Source organism: Lepisosteus oculatus, chromosome 25 (assembly GCF_040954835.1).
Source record: "Lepisosteus oculatus isolate fLepOcu1 chromosome 25, fLepOcu1.hap2, whole genome shotgun sequence".
Lineage (NCBI taxonomy): Eukaryota > Metazoa > Chordata > Actinopteri > Semionotiformes > Lepisosteidae > Lepisosteus > Lepisosteus oculatus.
The window spans coordinates 9128220-9143913 of record NC_090720.1 but is presented as its reverse complement, the minus strand read 5'-3'; the positions used below and the strand labels follow the sequence as shown (position 1 = coordinate 9143913).

Here is a 15694-nt window from a genome sequence, read left to right as displayed (position 1 = left end):
CCTCGGCAGTCGTTCCCCTGTGGGTTTGTCGGTTAATGCATGTAAAAAGGGGGTTTATTAGCCTGACACTCACACCCGCCCCACTTCCCTGTAGCATAAATCAGCCCTGAAGCAGAGAAGCTCGCCAGAATACCGGCGTGGCGGTACAACAGTCTGCCACCCTTTTATTTCGGAATAGACTGGCAGTGGTGTGAAATGAGCTCATAAAGTCGAGCTGTGTATCCGACACTCTTGGCTTCAGGAACAATTCTCCCAGACGGCTGTCGGAAACGAGCCAAGTTTTTTTTTTTTGAGGGTGAGGGAATGCGGGAGAGAGAGAGAGAGATTAAACCCAGTCGCTTAAAAAAGGCACATCCTATGGAAAGGAGGGGGAAAAAAAAGGAATACGGTTTCAAAAAAAGCCCGTCATGGTCCATAAATAGCACACCGAGACCGTTAGCGCTCTGGAAGGCCAGGGGGAGTCTCTGTAGTTGTTCACGGATTTGGCAACATGTAGCGCCGCTCGTCACTCGGAGCCCAGCCGGCGCGTCCAATGGGGAGTCCGGCCCCTGAACGGGCATGGCCGCATACCTCGGGACTCGGGGCGCAGGAGAGGTGCCCGGACAGACGTTAGCGGGCCTAGCGGAGAGAGGGGGCTCGGAGCAGAAAACACGGACATTTTGCCCTCGGTTGCGTGTGCGCTGTCGGTGCTGCACCCGGGACGCTCTTGTTGTGGGTAAGAGAAGGAAAATGTGTTGTTGTTGTTATTGTTGTTTTTAGTGAGACGGTCCCGGACGGAGTCAGCCTGCGTGGTGTACAGTAATTGCAGGTCTGCCGTGCAAGCAGACCGTTTCTTGTTCTCGTTCGTCGTTTGTTCATGTTAATGGATCGTTTGCGATCACAGTTTTATTTTCCTGTGTCTCTTTATAGGGTTCTGGCCGTATTGATGTAGATCTTGCGTTTAAGTTTTATATTTGAAGCGCGTTAAGTGCTCGGCTTATATAACTACGCTGTCAAAAGAAACAAAGGGACCTGTGTTTTGGTCTTAATTAATTATCTTAACGGATTGACACAATTAACGCAGCTTGGTAACGATCATCGTTCTCTTCATTCTTTGTAGCTAAAACAGACATCGCCTTCGCCCCCGGATAGACAGTCCTACCTTATTTGAACTGAGAAATCACTCGGAAAGTTTTTGAAAGATCGTTTAGCACGGTAGAGAGTGCCGTCTATTTACAATAGCAGCATTTGGGGTTTCTGTAGGAAGTTTTAGTCCCGTATAATTAGGGCTAATGAGTCTTTATTTCTGGTCCAGTGAGCCAGACGGCAGCCGCAGATCTGCCACCTGATGTGCAAAGTTGGCATTCAGGGGCCAGAAGGGTGGAAAAGTCTGAACATGGAAGATGATTCTTTTTAAAGGTTAAATATTTAAGTTATAACAGGACAAGAAGGGGGAACGGGGTTTTGAAAGTTTTTGCCCGGGCTTGTTTGCAATCAGACGTGCCTGGGGGAGAAAGATGAAGGCAAACTGCTCTGGGGGGGTAGCTACTGTAAGTGTGATGGATTTTGTCTTGTTTTATATCTTTTTACCCCCGTCCTCACTGTTTGTACAGTGAGAGCAGTGCAGGGCCTTATGCATTTTTCCTGACACATTGCAAAAAAAAAAAACGTTTCAAGTTTGAGTGCAAGATGCCCGAATACCCTTTTCTGAGTACGGAAAGACACCTGAATATCCAGGCGTTTCTTGAATGCCTGGATGTTTGTCAGTGGTCCGTCCGAGGACAGTAGGAATGACCCCCTCAGCAGATGAGGGTTTATAGTGCCAGCTATGGGGGAGATAGCTGCAGCTCTTTCTAGTCTGTACGTGGTAATCGCTGTCCTTTTCCAGACGTTAGGATCGCATGTCCTGCAAGACGGCTGCAAACGGGGATACAGGCAGGCTAAGCCTAGGCAAAACACACTCCAACACTGTGCAACGGCAATTCTAATGATATTTCTACTCGTACCTTCCCAAACCGGTGGTTTACTGCTTCCCTGCGACTGCTGTGCCCCTTGATGAATCCTGGTCACAGCCGGCTGACATAGGACTTTCCCACAGCCTCTGGACTAGAGATCTCGACTCCAGTTAGTGGGAAGGTATCTTTCCAGGGTTTGTTCCTGGGAGTCCCTAATGTGACAGCGACTCCAACAACAGTTTACATCAGGGCTGCCTAGTAGGTGCAGGGTCAGGTCATTGCCCTATAGGCTCAGGATGGGCGGGTTGGGTCGTGTAGGAGCACAAGTCCGATTCCATTGCTCTAGCAGTTTTGAGCCCTTTCATGTCTTATGGGTTTATTTTCCTCTGCACATATGATGGAGCTTTCGTGCTTGTTACTTTATTTTGAGAAATCCTGCATAGGCAGACGGAGAACTTAAGAGAAAATTCCCTTCCTGCTTTCTTACAAGTGCACGCATTTTTTGTAAACCTGGAGGTGGATTAAATTGCTGTGCGGCCGGGTGCCGTCTCTGATTCGCCGTGCTGCGGTCTCAGCTCAGGATTTCTAACAGGGCTCCACTGTTCTCTTATCTACTCGCACTCTGTGCCAAAGATACCCCTCAGAAGGAATGCAAAGCCATGAGCAGCTCCCTGAGCTGGTGCCTTTTATGGTATACTCGAGTGAGAGCGCTATCATTTTAAACACTGGTGCCAGGGTGAGTTAGGTGGCCAGGGGTTCTGTTGGCACAGTCAGTCAGTGGAGTTGTTTGGTTGCAGCTGTGGTTCACAAGTGAATTATCCAGATGTGCCCTGTATCCATGTTATTAGACCCAGCCTCGTCTTGCAGAGCTGGGCAGGTGAGATCGTGTTTCTTGCTACTCTGGACACGTGGAACTGTACAGTTTTGGATCGAACTTCAAGAATGTCACCCCAGCAAGCGTCTAGAATGAGTGTGCAGGACAGTCAAATGTGTATTTTTTAGATCTTTCTCATTGTGAAAATATTGTATGGCTTCAGCAATTCCTACCCGAAAGCCACTACATGCCGATTTCTGAAGCTCCCTAATCTATGAGATCTTTCCCACTGCTGGCTCGGTGCCCCAGGTGCCTGTGTGTGTCCAGGGGCAAGTGGACTGTGCTTGACTGTGCTGGTGCCGTGTGGTTTTCTGGGGCGGCCTGTGTTAGAGATCGGCAGCAGGAGAAGGCCGGGCCCCAGCCTGCAGGCCTCTTGCCCTGCGTCAGGGTATCCTGGGATACAGTGGGGCAGGCAGGAGGGGTGTGGCCTCGCGTGGGAGGCCTACAGTAAGAATCGCCTTCAGACAGAACAAGGGTGACCAGTTGTACAATACAAGTTGACTGACCAGGGTGGTGGGGAATAGGGGTGCTGGAAGATGGGTTTGAGGGTACTGTAGGATCCCCAGAAACAGTAACACCCTGTTATAAATAACATTTATGCTCCGAATGTGCTTTTACAGCACATTGGACCTGCAGTTCAGTGGTTCATAGTAGATTTTATTTATAATTATTGTATTTCTAAACTGGGGTTAAACTGGGTTTTCTTGATTTGAGCCTTTTTAGTATCACATAAACTTAGACTATATTAAAGAAAATAGGTTTATATACTTAAGGCCTGAGTTTTTCTTTGTGAGCATTTGAGTATTTTTTAATCTAATTTTGTGCCTTTTGATCCAGTTTTCCCTTTTCAGTCAAATTAAAATGCATTCTAGTATGTCAGATCTAGCAGCAGTGCTTAAACTGGCGTTGTAATCTGGTTAAGAGTAACGGAATTATTTGTAAACTGTTAAAAGATGTTTTTACAAATTCCTGTGCCAGGCAAAGTACTGCCAGCAGGGGGCACTTTCTTTTTGCTGGTGCTGTGCTGTTTACAGTGGTAGTGGATGTCACATGTAGTCGGCCTGTTTTTAATTCAATGGTATTTGTTTGCAGGCTGGATTCCAGATGGGCATTCTTTATGGCTTGTTCACGATGTGTTTTTTTCCTTTTAATTTTATTAAACAATAGCAGGATAGCTTTATTCCAAATCTGCATTGTATTACTTGTAATAAAAGAGCTCAGTTTAAGTTATACATCATATTTTAGGCATTAAAACATTCCATGCTGGGCCTCAATATATTTGAGACACATGCCTTATTGATCCATATAAGAATAAGGTGGATTTGCTTTAGTTGTCTTTGGTATATTAAAAATATATATTATAATATATTTAAAAATAGAATATTAAAGCATAAGACCAGTTTATTGTCGTTTCTCTTATAGCAGTTCATCCTTTAATCCTGCATCCTTTAGTGTAGGGCCTGTATTTAAGGCGAAGACCTTGAGAGATTGTTTTATTTAGTTCAAGCCTGGTGTTATTTGTAATGTTGTTTGTTTCCAAACTGTATTAATCTTTAAAAGTATTGATTAATGCATCTAGACAACCTGTAGGAGTATTAATGTGACGGCATAGTGTTTAATGCTGGTGCCTCACAGCTTCTGGGTCCTGGGTTAAATTCCACACTGTAGCACCTTCTGTGTGGAGTCTGCATGTTGGCCTTGTGTTCACCTGGTTACCCAGTTGCTCTCAACTTGCAAGGACGTGCTGGTTGAATCAATGGGTGACTCTTACCTGTGTGCGTGCGCCTTGGAATGGACTGGCATCCCATCTCCCGGTTTTGTTCTGCCATGTGCCACAATCTCCACATATCTCCACAAACCTCTACAGAAATAAGCGTCCTGTTGCCAAAGGGCGTTATTTTTCTGAGCATTTTGGCTCTGGACTTCACAAGGGCAGTGTCTCTGATTGATAGGCTGTCCTAAAATGATTGTGTTTCCAAGATTTAGACGCTGTGATGCTGACCGTATACAGTATGTCATACGCTTTTGACTCAAACTGAACTGCAGAGCATGTGTTCGTTCATACAACATGTATGGGTGGGTAATCATGGTGCCAGCCCTCCACATGTGAACCGTGTTACTCAGCATAGTTACATCTCCAGGACCAGCCAGCAGACCCACTAAAGTCTTTGTACAACAAAGGTGCTATTAAATTTCTCTGATGGGACAGAACTAAGTCCAGCTCTGTCTTCCCATTTTATCAAAACACCACAAATGTCCTGCTGGCAACCTGTTTTTCAAAGCGTTGGACCCCTGATGGACAGACCTCACTGACTTTAGTTAGCTTTGGTATAGGGAAGGGCTATACTGATCTGATTGGCTTTTACATTATTCAGGACACTCAAGTAAAGCAAGTTGAATTCTGAGCGTAATGGCAAAACATTTTCAGGTCATCAATTTATTCAGATATTTGTATTTTTCATTACTGTATGGTTGGTTGCCCAAGACGTGACTAATCCTTGTTGAATGCTCGAGATGCGAGGTGTTATTTTTGTTGCTCTACAGTCTGGCCTTGGAAATCTTGTCCTATGACTGAGTAAGGACATAACTAATATGGACCTGAATGTGGTGTTGGCTTTCTTTCTTTCTGCAGAAAAAAAAAATGGCTTGTAAGTGTGTTGTCCCTTTAAGAGGTGGAGGAGAGCGTCTGACTTTGTGGTTGTAGCTGTGAGAGGGGGAACTGCCGAAGAGTGGAGGTTCGAGGTGTGATAATGGTGGCTGTGGGGCGGTGTAACGGCCAGTTTGGGCTTTCATTGTCTCCCCTCCAGCCACATATGACCTTCATTTAGATAACATTTAAAAAGTCTTACTTGACAGTACTGCAGCTCCCTAATTGCAGTGAGCGTTCTGAGTATCGTAAGGTGTACGTAATCTGTTATCGGTGATATGTTTAAGAAATAAGTTGCAATTGGGCTATTAAACTGAAAACTCCTAGACAGTCCCAGATAATGCCTGCTTCAAACACTGATCTGGAGCTTGAGCTACAAAGGAAAAGGAACGAGCATAACTGTTGCCATTAGCCCACCGGTCCAAGGATCCTTTCTAGCTGCTTCTGAAAAGACCCCTGAGAAGCGGATCTGGTGACCCCGCTCCCATGAACCCCAAAACTGTTTTGAGAATCTCTTGTCTTCCTGTCTTGAGTCAAGGATCTCATCCAACTGTTTCTTGACAGATCACAGGATGTAGGCTTCAGCCTCAGAGCTGGGCTGCTTGTTCCACGCTCCCACCACCCTTAGGGTAAAGAAGTGCTTCCCGTCTTGAGTCAAGGATCTCATCCAACTGTTTCTTGACAGATCACAGGATGTAGGCTTCAGCCACACAGCTGGGCAGCTTGTTCTACACTCCCACCACCCTTAAGGTTGAGAAGTGCCTCCTGTCCTGACTGGAGGATCTCATCCAGCTGATTCTTGAAGGATCACGTGTAGATGAAGCCGATACATCACTCAGTCCGCAGCCCCTTGGGTAAAGGAGAGCCTGGTGAGCGAGCACCTCCAGGGCAGTGGAATGTGGAGCCAAACTCTCCCTGGCACCGCTTGGGGAAGTGCACGCTAAGAATGCGCTCTGTGGGCTGGCAGCCGTGGTCATCACATGGAGACACTGCTGTCTGCGTGCTGCTCGCCCAGTAAACAAATGCCATACCAGCCGCCGTAGGCCTCCATCCCACTGCAAGGGCTGGATCGCTTTCTTTCTGTCCCCTGCCAATTTTGGTGTCCCTGTAAACTAAGCCTGTAACTTAGAATTGCTCAATAGATGTCATGTGCAAATTACACAGATATTTTTTTTTAAATCAGGCGCTGTAGGAGGTCACCGCAGTTAAGTGCATCTTGTGTCACCAGAGTTGCTAGTTCCATGCCTCGCAGTCTGACGTGTTCCAGAGTCCTGATCCCGGCCTGATCACCGGGATCACCGCTGCACAGGTGTTGAGATGGCGCGTTCTGGCGCCGGGTGTCAAGAGGAAATGGTCTCCGAGACAACTGTTCAGATCGGATCGTTGCGCTCCGTGACCCCTGCGGATGGGAACATCTGTAGGGGGTGGCTGATGGTCAGGTGGCGCTGTCCTGCTCCTGGGGGCTTGTGCACAGTGTTCGGTCTCTGTGCGGACGCCGCGCAGGTCTCCTCTTGTGCTGTGACGTCATCGCTGCCCAGGTTGTTTGAGGACTTTGCTGTCGGGATCTGCGGAGTGTGTTTCTGGGCTGGCAGCCAGCGAGACTGTCGGAGCCAGATCGGTGGGAGGGATCAGCTTTATTATTTAGCCTTAGACTCAGATTCTCGGCCTCCTCTCCTGCGGGGCCCGGTGTCCTCTTGTTTTCCTTTCACCTGAGCTCTGCCACATAGTCAGTCTAATTGCGCAACTGCTTTTGAATGGGCTCCGGGGAGTTTTTCCGTGTGGCTGTACTTTCCAACACTGATGGACTGGCATCTCATCCAGGGTGTGCCCTGCCTTGTACCCTGAATGGGCAACCCTGGCAACCCTGAATGAGATGAGCTGGTTAGAAAATAGATGGGTGTATGTCTCGAAGGATCTGTGAAAGGTCTCCTGACGATTCCTGTATATGTCTGTACCTAAAAAATAATAATTCAGTGAATTGTTTAACCAGGCAGTCGTGTTGGAGCAGGTGCCAGAAGATACTAGCCCTTAGACGGCCTCAGAAGGCGGTCCACAAGCTCTCTTTGTCAAACCAGAAACGACTTCCTATAAACTGCAGCTGAAATGTGCCTTCCTCTTTCCTGGTTTTAAAATATCAGCTCGGTCACAGCCACGTGCCAGGCATCCTGGAGTTCGTAGGAGCTGTGCTTTCCTGACTGGGTAGGATCTGAAGGAGGCTGTGCTCTGCTCTCTGCTAGCTGCTGTGCAGTTGGAGATGGTTTGTTTCACAGTGCAACAGGGGGCTTTTGGATGTGCGTCTGCATTCATTCTGTAAGGCGTTCACACCTGCTACAAGGCATTGATTTTCTAATTACGATTTCAAAAATATTTAAAACGTTTGTCAGATGTATCTGTCCGTGTGTGGCATGTGCACATTTTCTTGGTAAACCTTTGTAGTTGTTTTTCAGTAGTTAAGACTCCGTTTTCCTTCATCTTCGGCAGTTTTCCTTGACGTAGTTCTGTTGTTCACATTCCGCCCAGAAATGAATTTGCCTGATGCGCAGTATAAAACGAAGAAGAGGTTGTTTTATTTTTCTTAGCTGGAGTATAGTTCTGTGAAGGGGATTCTTGGCTCACTGCACTTTTGAGATTTTTAATTTTGTGACTGCTGTAGGATCCTTGATGCTTCCCGTTCAAATCGCTTCAATTCAATCACTGTAATCAGCCTCGCATTCTCTCGCTGCAGCAGCCTTCCGTAGAGTTTTGTTAGCTTGTTATGTTTAGATGCTTTTTGTCGGCGCGTGGGTTTTAAAGGGCTTTGAATGGAGGCTTACATCCATAGCCTCCTGTCTTGAAATGAATTCTTTCTTTACCAAGCCTTCAGACTATGCAGACTTCCTATATAGACCTAATTCTTCTGTAGTGTGCTCCATTGTCTATCAGGTGCTCTTTAATGCCAATAAAAATAGATTAGAGGTTTGTCAATGTGCACGTTTTCTGGTAACGTTGAATACAAAATCATTTCCCTTTATCATTACATATCGCTCAGGTAGCAGATGAGTTGCTGGAGTTGGGTGTTTTGTGAACGGACTGTCTTGATTCTGATACAGGTCTTCCTTTATTTGTTTTTTTTCTGGGAAATCCTTGGAGGTTGTGGGGTCTATCCAGGGGGTCCCCAAAACCAAGGGAAACTTTTCACCTCCTCTTCAGTCGCGAATGATGCGTCTTCATAGTGTACCAGATCCCACGATACTTAATCTGTGGATTTGCTGATAACGTGTTAGGATTTGTGTTGTCATGGGGGACGTCTTTGTATTTGCTACAGCTTTCCGTTCGATTTTTATGTTGGAACGGGGGGGAGTCCCTTTGGGGAAAGGCCTCCCCCCAGCCTGGAAAGATGGGAGCCTTGTACCTCACGCAGAGTCTGCCGCGGATGCTGAGCCAGGAAGCTGGTACCCGAACCGCTGGACTGGGAGTGTGGGGGAGCCCGCGCTGCCAGCGTGTATTGAGGGTTCATTGACGAGCCTTAGGAGGCCAAGGCGCTGTGCGTTTTGCTTCTGCACCAAGCAGTCCTTCGCTCTGTGCTACAGTAGCTCTGCACTGGATTAGAGTCCTTTCGGCACTTGGTCCTTTTCCCCGGAAAGGTCAGGCTGCCGACCGAACCCGCGGAGAGCAGCGTTGCGCTGGGGAACGTGGAGAAGGGCAGAGGTCTCTGTGATTGGGCCGGGGATTCTGCCCAGAGCCGTGGATATTTATAGGCTGAAATGTGAGGCCGGGGCAGGTCACAGAGGCAGCTCCTCCAGAACCTTCCTCCCTGCTGACACTGTGGCTTTTGTTCCCCGTTCAACGCGCCGAGATCCTTTCTGATTGAACTGCTTTCCAATTTTAGCAGTTAGCGTGCTGCGGAATAATGGATGACGCGTCATAAATCTGCAGTTTAGTAGTACAGAACCACGTGACTCGATCAGGGTTGATTCTAGACATTTTTTAAAAAGATTTTAAGTTCGGGCCTGATTGTATAACGTGGGTTGGAGTTTACCAGGATATAGAATACTGTAGATACTGGGTTGTAGTGTAGCACGAGTTAACAGGGCGGTTCATCTGAAACGCTGAGAGAGTGTGCAATTACCGTACTGTTAATTTACGTGCTAGCATGATTAGGTCATTTTAATTATGCTAGCTCGCTTAATTTGCTTTTTAGTTTGGATCAAGTGCAGCCTGGTGAGCTTCAGAGAGTTGTGTGCTAGAGTTGTTGGGGTTTTCTGGTCTGAGACAATCATGCCCTTTCTGGTAAGAGCACGGCGACTCCAAGTCTCCAGGGGTTAAGATACACGAGCTGTTACTCAGGAGGACTGATTCACCGAGACCGGGAGGGGGGCTGCAGGTGACGACATCTTCCTGTCTGCTCAAGTCAGGCGAGTAAGAAGAGCCCAGCCCCACCTCCGCGAGGAATGGTCACTGTCTCCGAGGGTATTTATAGACCTGCCGGACAGCTCAGCTGTCTTTCTTCAAAGAAGAGCCCTGGAACTGGTCACTCTTACTGTCTCGTCCTGCTTCTCCCTGCCGAGAGTTTATTTTTCCTGTGGTCCTGTACAGAAGTCCACTCGAGGTCTCGCAGGTAACTACCCTTGACATTACCGCCAAAGGATCAGCCTGAAAAACCGAGGTTCCTGCGCGAGATAACATTTCTGGCCGCGGTATGTTTTTCTAGGGGGAGTGTGTTATTGCCTCAAGCGAGAAGACTGTGCTCACCGTGTGCAGGCTCTGTTCTCGGTCTCTCATACGGGGGTCGGATTATATGATAAGTATGGAGGCTGGTATTAAAACACGAGGGATATGGGGGAAATCGAGAGAATTGCCAAAAAACTGGGGGGGAGCTGCTTAAGTTGGTATCGAAAACGTGCATGTGAACTAATCCTCTGTGTTGTTTCTCAAGACGGCGGTCTGTTGAGAGTCCCGTCAGACGTGACCGATTGCTTGTTGTGAACGGAGCCTTCAGAGTTTCCTGTAACGTATCCAGCGATCATCTGTTACAGTGCTCGCTGATCCCTAGAAGGCAGATTTTCCCCCTCCTGCTGTAGTGTCCGACTACGACCCTGGATCTTCACTTAACGACCTCGTCTTTCCTTTTTTTTTTTTTACAGAAGCCTGCTTGTTGTGGGGACGCCTCTTATTTCAGCGGAACGCTGTGCTTGGGGAGTGGACGGAGTCGTTTGTTTCAGACTTCGGGGCGATCGGGAGGGGCGGAAACGCTGACTGGCCCGCGTTTGACCCCCCAGCTGCGCGCGGTGCTCTGAGAGCCCAGGAAGCAGATCCGGAGCAGCACAGATTCAGAGAGAGACCCCAACCCCCCACCCCCCAGGCCTCCCCATGGAGAAGCCTGCAGTCCAGACGCAGCCCTCCACGCTGCCCTTCTTCGACACCGCCCACGCCCTCAACCTGCTGCGGGGCATCCACGAGCTGCGGGCCGAGCGCAAGTTCTTCGACGTCACGCTGCGCGCCGAGGGCCGGGAGTTCCCCTGCCACCGCGCGGTGCTGGCGGCGGCCAGCAACTACTTCAAGGCCATGTTCGCCGGCACGCTGCGGGAGAGCGCCATGGACTGCGTGGAGCTGCACGAGGTGTCGGCCGAGCTGCTGGGCCTGCTGCTGGACTTCTGCTACACGGGCCGCGTGACGGTCAGCCAGGACAACGTGGACCTGCTGCTCAAGACGGCCGACCTCTTCCAGTTCCCCTCGGTCAAGGAGGCCTGCTGCGCCTTCCTGGAGCAGCGGCTGGACGTCTCCAACTGCCTGGAGATCCAGGACTTCGCCGAGGCCTACGCCTGCCGGGGGCTGGCCGAGAGCGCCCGCCGCTTCGCGCTCAGGAACGTGGCCGAGCTGGCCGGCGGCAAGGACTTCGCCCGGCTGCCCTGGAAGCGGCTGCTGGAGCTGGTGTCGGACGACGGGCTGTGCGTGGACAAGGAGGAGACGGCCTACCAGATCGCCGCCCGCTGGGTCAAGGCCGACCCCCAGCGGCGCCTGCACCGCTGGCCCGAGCTGCTGCAGCAGGTGCGCCTGCCCTTCGTGCGCCGCTTCTACCTGCTGGCCCACGTGGAGAGCGACCCCCTGGTCTACCTGTCCCCGGCCTGCCTGCGGCTGGTCAGCGAGGCCCGGGCCTTCCAGTCCTGCGCGTACGACCGCCACGACCGGCCCTGCCACCGCATGCGGCCGCGCCCCTCCACCGGCCTGGCCGAGATCCTGGTGGTGGTGGGCGGCTGCGACCAGGACTGCGACGAGCTGGTCACCGTGGACTGCTACAACCCCCAGACCGGCCAGTGGCGCTACCTGGCCGAGTTCCCGGACCACCTGGGGGGCGGCTACAGCATCTCGGCGCTCGGCAACGACATGTACGTCACAGGTAGGTGGAGCCGGGCCGGTGGTCCGGGTTGGCTTCGGACCGGCGGCCGCGCGACTCGAGGGGGGCGGGGCTCCTTGCGGGAGGGTCCTTGCTCTGTTTGTGCGCTGGCCGCGAAGGATCTAGTCAGGGTGAAGTCCAGGCTGAACAAATTGGAGGAACGTAACCTTCAGCCTTTCTGCTGTTCCCGGCCTGGTTTCTGTAGTGTTGGAGCACATGATCCCCCCCGCAGTCCATTGCAGAGTTACCCCCCAGCGGTGCTGCTCCCCACTTACACAGCTGGGGTACAGTGACTCACTCAAGGCAGGACAGCAGAGCCCGCGGCTGGGACTCGAACCCACAGCCAGTCAGCCATGGGTCCACCAGTTCACACAATACGCTGTGCTGCCCCCAACAAATCGATTATCTCCCCGTTCACATCAGGTCATCGCTCACGGTAAATTATTAACCTTTGGGCAGCTGACCTTTTATCAATCGCGTGGTGATCGATACCTTTTCACGTGCCTTAATAATATTCAAGAAAACGAAGGAATGGAATTGTGCTGATGAGAAATGTGAGCCTTTAGAAGCTCCAAATAATAATGCGCTCATGTGATGGGTTTTCGATTGGAGGGATGTGTTCTGTATTGGCGGTGCGTTTCCACAAAATGGGGCTGTTTTTGCCTGTGCAGAGTGAGCTCGTCAGGGAGCGTACTGCAGACTCGCTTTGTTTGTGTTCCACTGGATTGATGTGGAAGCTGTGATATTTCCCAGGCCTCTGTGTGACGAAGGGGCAGGCAGCAGGTTTATAAATACCGCTGCTCCTGTCCTGCTGTGTGAGTGAGAGAGAGAGAGATGGAAGGGGGGACACAGTGTTCTGCCAAAGAAGTTACTGGACTCGCACTTCCCAAAAGTGTTGTGCTGCCCGCGCAGCAGTCCTGCTAGTGTGATTCAGAGAAAGGAGGGCTCGGAGCACGGAAATAGGGCCTGTTACCGAAGAGTCCTCTTTGCACATCCCTAAAAATGGATGCCATGTGGCAAATTCCCAAAACAACACACTGATCCTCCAGTAGTAGATACCGTCGCAGCTCCCGAGCAGCAGTGCACAGCAGACGTCTGCAGAATGAACGTAGAGAATGAAGTAGCATTTCAGGAACCTATAGATTTCCATCAAAAGCTTTATCTGTTCTTTTCTGAATGTTTATAATTCCCTTTCCCTTGGTTTAAGAGCCAGGCTGGTGTGCTTGCTATTACCAGTTATTGAAATTTCTGAGTGGTATTTTTTTTTGCCACTGAAGGGAACCTTAAAGACATTAAGTCAAAAGCCAACCTTTTTAGAAAATGCCATGTAGCTCTAAAAAGCCCATGAATGTGTATAGTGAGCAGGAACAGGGATGGGAATCCTGTGTACATGAATTGCCAGTCGGAAGGGAGATGGGAGACGGGAGAAAATCCTGGCCCAAAATGTTTCCATTGGCTTCAGAAGCGAATTTCTCTCGGTGTGAAGGCGTTCTCCCTGCACAGTGATGATTGGCCTCCCCAAAGGGACGTTTTCAGGTGGTTCGGACCTGTAGGGCTGTTCTTGTTCGTTCTTCAGCTTGGCCCCTCTGACCGGTCGGCTCGCCTGCATCTGGCCGCTGACCCTGCCTTCGCTTTCGTGTTTGCCCCTCTCGCCCTGACCTCCCTCCCCCCCTCCTGTGGTCCGGACTGGCCCAGCCTGTCCTGCGGCCGTTCCCCATTTTCCAAGCACCTTGTCTGGGCTCGGGCTCGGGAAGCGATCAGTGACGAGGGGTGGGGTGGAGCAGGAAGGAGTTCGCGTGTGCTGACCGGAGCCGCTGGTCTGTGCCCCTGCAGGAGGCTCGGACGGCTCGCGGCTCTACGACGGCGTGTGGCGCTACAACTCCAGCGTGAACGAGTGGACGGAGGTGTCGCCCATGCTGAAGGCGCGGGAGTACCACAGCTCCTGCGTGCTGAAGGGCCAGCTGCACGTGGTGGCGTCCGACAGCACCGAGCGCTACGACCACGTGCTGGACTGCTGGGAGCCCCTCCAGCCCATGCTGCACCCCATGGACAACTGCTCCACCACCGCCTGCAGGGGGCGCCTCTACGCCATCGGCTCGCTGGCCGGCCAGGACACCATGGCCATCCAGAGCTACGACCCCCAGAGTGACCGCTGGGCCCTGGTCAACTGCGGTCAGCTGCCCCCCTGGTCCTTCGCTCCCAAGACCGTCACCCTCAACGGCCTGATCTACTTCGTCAGGTAACAACGGGGTCTCCGGCTCTGCAAACGTTTCGGTTCGGTTTTAGTTTGTCGTGTGCGATTTAAAGGCTTATTTGCATGTATGCTCCTATACAAGGACAACAAACACAGAGCAGCAACAACAACAAGTTAAATAACATACATCTTAGAGAAAAAAAACCCCATCAGTGTGAGCCAGTGGTGGGGGTAGAGTTCAGTAATCTGACAGCTTGAGGGAAGAAGCTGTCTCTGAGTCTGGATGTTCATGCCTTTATACTCCCATAACGCTCACCAGAGGGAAGGGGGAGAACAGTGAGGAGCCAGGATGACTGGTGTCCTTCACAATACTTCCAGCAGCTGCCTTCCAGAAGCTGATCTTCTCTCTGCATCGCCAGACCCTTCCATTTTCACCTCAGTGGACACCTGCATACCCAGAGGAGACCCCCTGTGCTCACAGAAAAAAACATTCTTCTACTTGAAAATGCGCTTGTATTTCCTCGAGCTGTTTCTGCACTGGAGCCCGGGAGTATTGAGCTCCTGAACGGTGTGAGCGACCGGGAGTCTTAATGCCTTCAGATTGGCCCGCTTGACTTCATGAGATACAGATAAACCTGTTATTGCTCTGTTCAACACAACTGCTTAAACGATATTAAAAGAAACCCGTTGTGTTCTAGCCGCTTGTGTTCCTGTGCTGTTTTCACTCCTGTGTGATACTGCCGATATTGCTTTTGGGGGTTCTCACCCCTGCGGGGGTGTGGTCCGGGAGCCGTGCAGTGTGTGAGTGGTGGAGAGAGGCGTGTTGATGTGCCACGAGGTCTCAGTCTCGTTGTTGCGTTCCAGGGACGACTCGGCGGACGTTGATGTCTATAACCCCCAGAAGAACGAGTGGGACAAGATCCCTCCGATGACACAGGTACCCATCAGGCCCAGAGAGCGGTTTTAGAAGCCATGCTTGAAATGAAGAGACTTTAATTTGTCGTTATGACTGCGGTTCCCAAGATTGAACCTATAAAAGCTGCAGGCTACTGAGTTTTGAAAGGAAAATGTTTAAAAATCAGAATTCTGCTTTTTAACAGCTATGATAGACACGGATCGTGTTCCACACAGGCGTCTCCTTTTAAGAAGTTCACCCAGTTCATTTGCGTTTCTGCTTCATGTTCTGACTGTTGCTCTGTCCTTGAGAAAGAGATGTTCGCTGTGAAAGGTCGATTGAGCATGTTTCTGTGAAACTGCAGGAGATAAAAACAAAGCAGGCTCAATGAATAAGACTTTTAATTTTTTTTAAAATGAAATACTGGAATGAGGTCTTTGAGTGCAGTTTCAAAGGAGAGGTGCAAATCTTAATCTTCAAAAAGTTTAAGTTTCTGAAATAGTTCTGAAAGGAGCAATTAGAAGTGGAGGTTTGATGCCCACCCCTTGTCTTTACTGTGATAGATGACTACAGCTCTCCAGCAGACTGCCTCTGATTCAAGGCAAGCTTAAGTCTCAATGAAATCGGAGCTCTAAGAATTAATTTACTAAGGTTTTCCTTAAACTTTAGTGGCTTGGGTTACTCGGAGAGCAGCTCTTTGCTTTATCTTAGGAGCAAGTTCCTAGAAAAACGTATAAGTTACAGCTCATTTGGTTGTTGTAAATTGCTGGGTAAGCA

At 50.1% G+C, this 15694-nt stretch overlaps 1 protein-coding gene across 5 annotated transcripts in view; it reads left to right on the top strand.

Annotated features, from left to right (window-relative positions):
- klhl21 (kelch-like family member 21) overlaps positions 1-15694 on the top strand; it is a 36918-nt gene that overhangs the window by 15408 nt on the left and 5816 nt on the right. For 3 of the 5 annotated variants that reach the window (XM_015337058.2, XM_015337059.2, XM_015337057.2), the window contains 3 exons: positions 10579-11831; positions 13662-14067; positions 14887-14959. In XM_015337058.2, coding sequence (XP_015192544.2) covers positions 10805-11831; positions 13662-14067; positions 14887-14959 — 1506 coding nt within the window. In that variant the 5' untranslated portion in view covers positions 10579-10804. Of the gene's footprint in view, positions 1-87; positions 716-7856; positions 10053-10578; positions 11832-13661; positions 14068-14886; positions 14960-15694 lie in introns of those variants that run through there. The other 2 variants (XM_006641920.3, XM_015337056.2) reach the window with 2 other exon arrangements.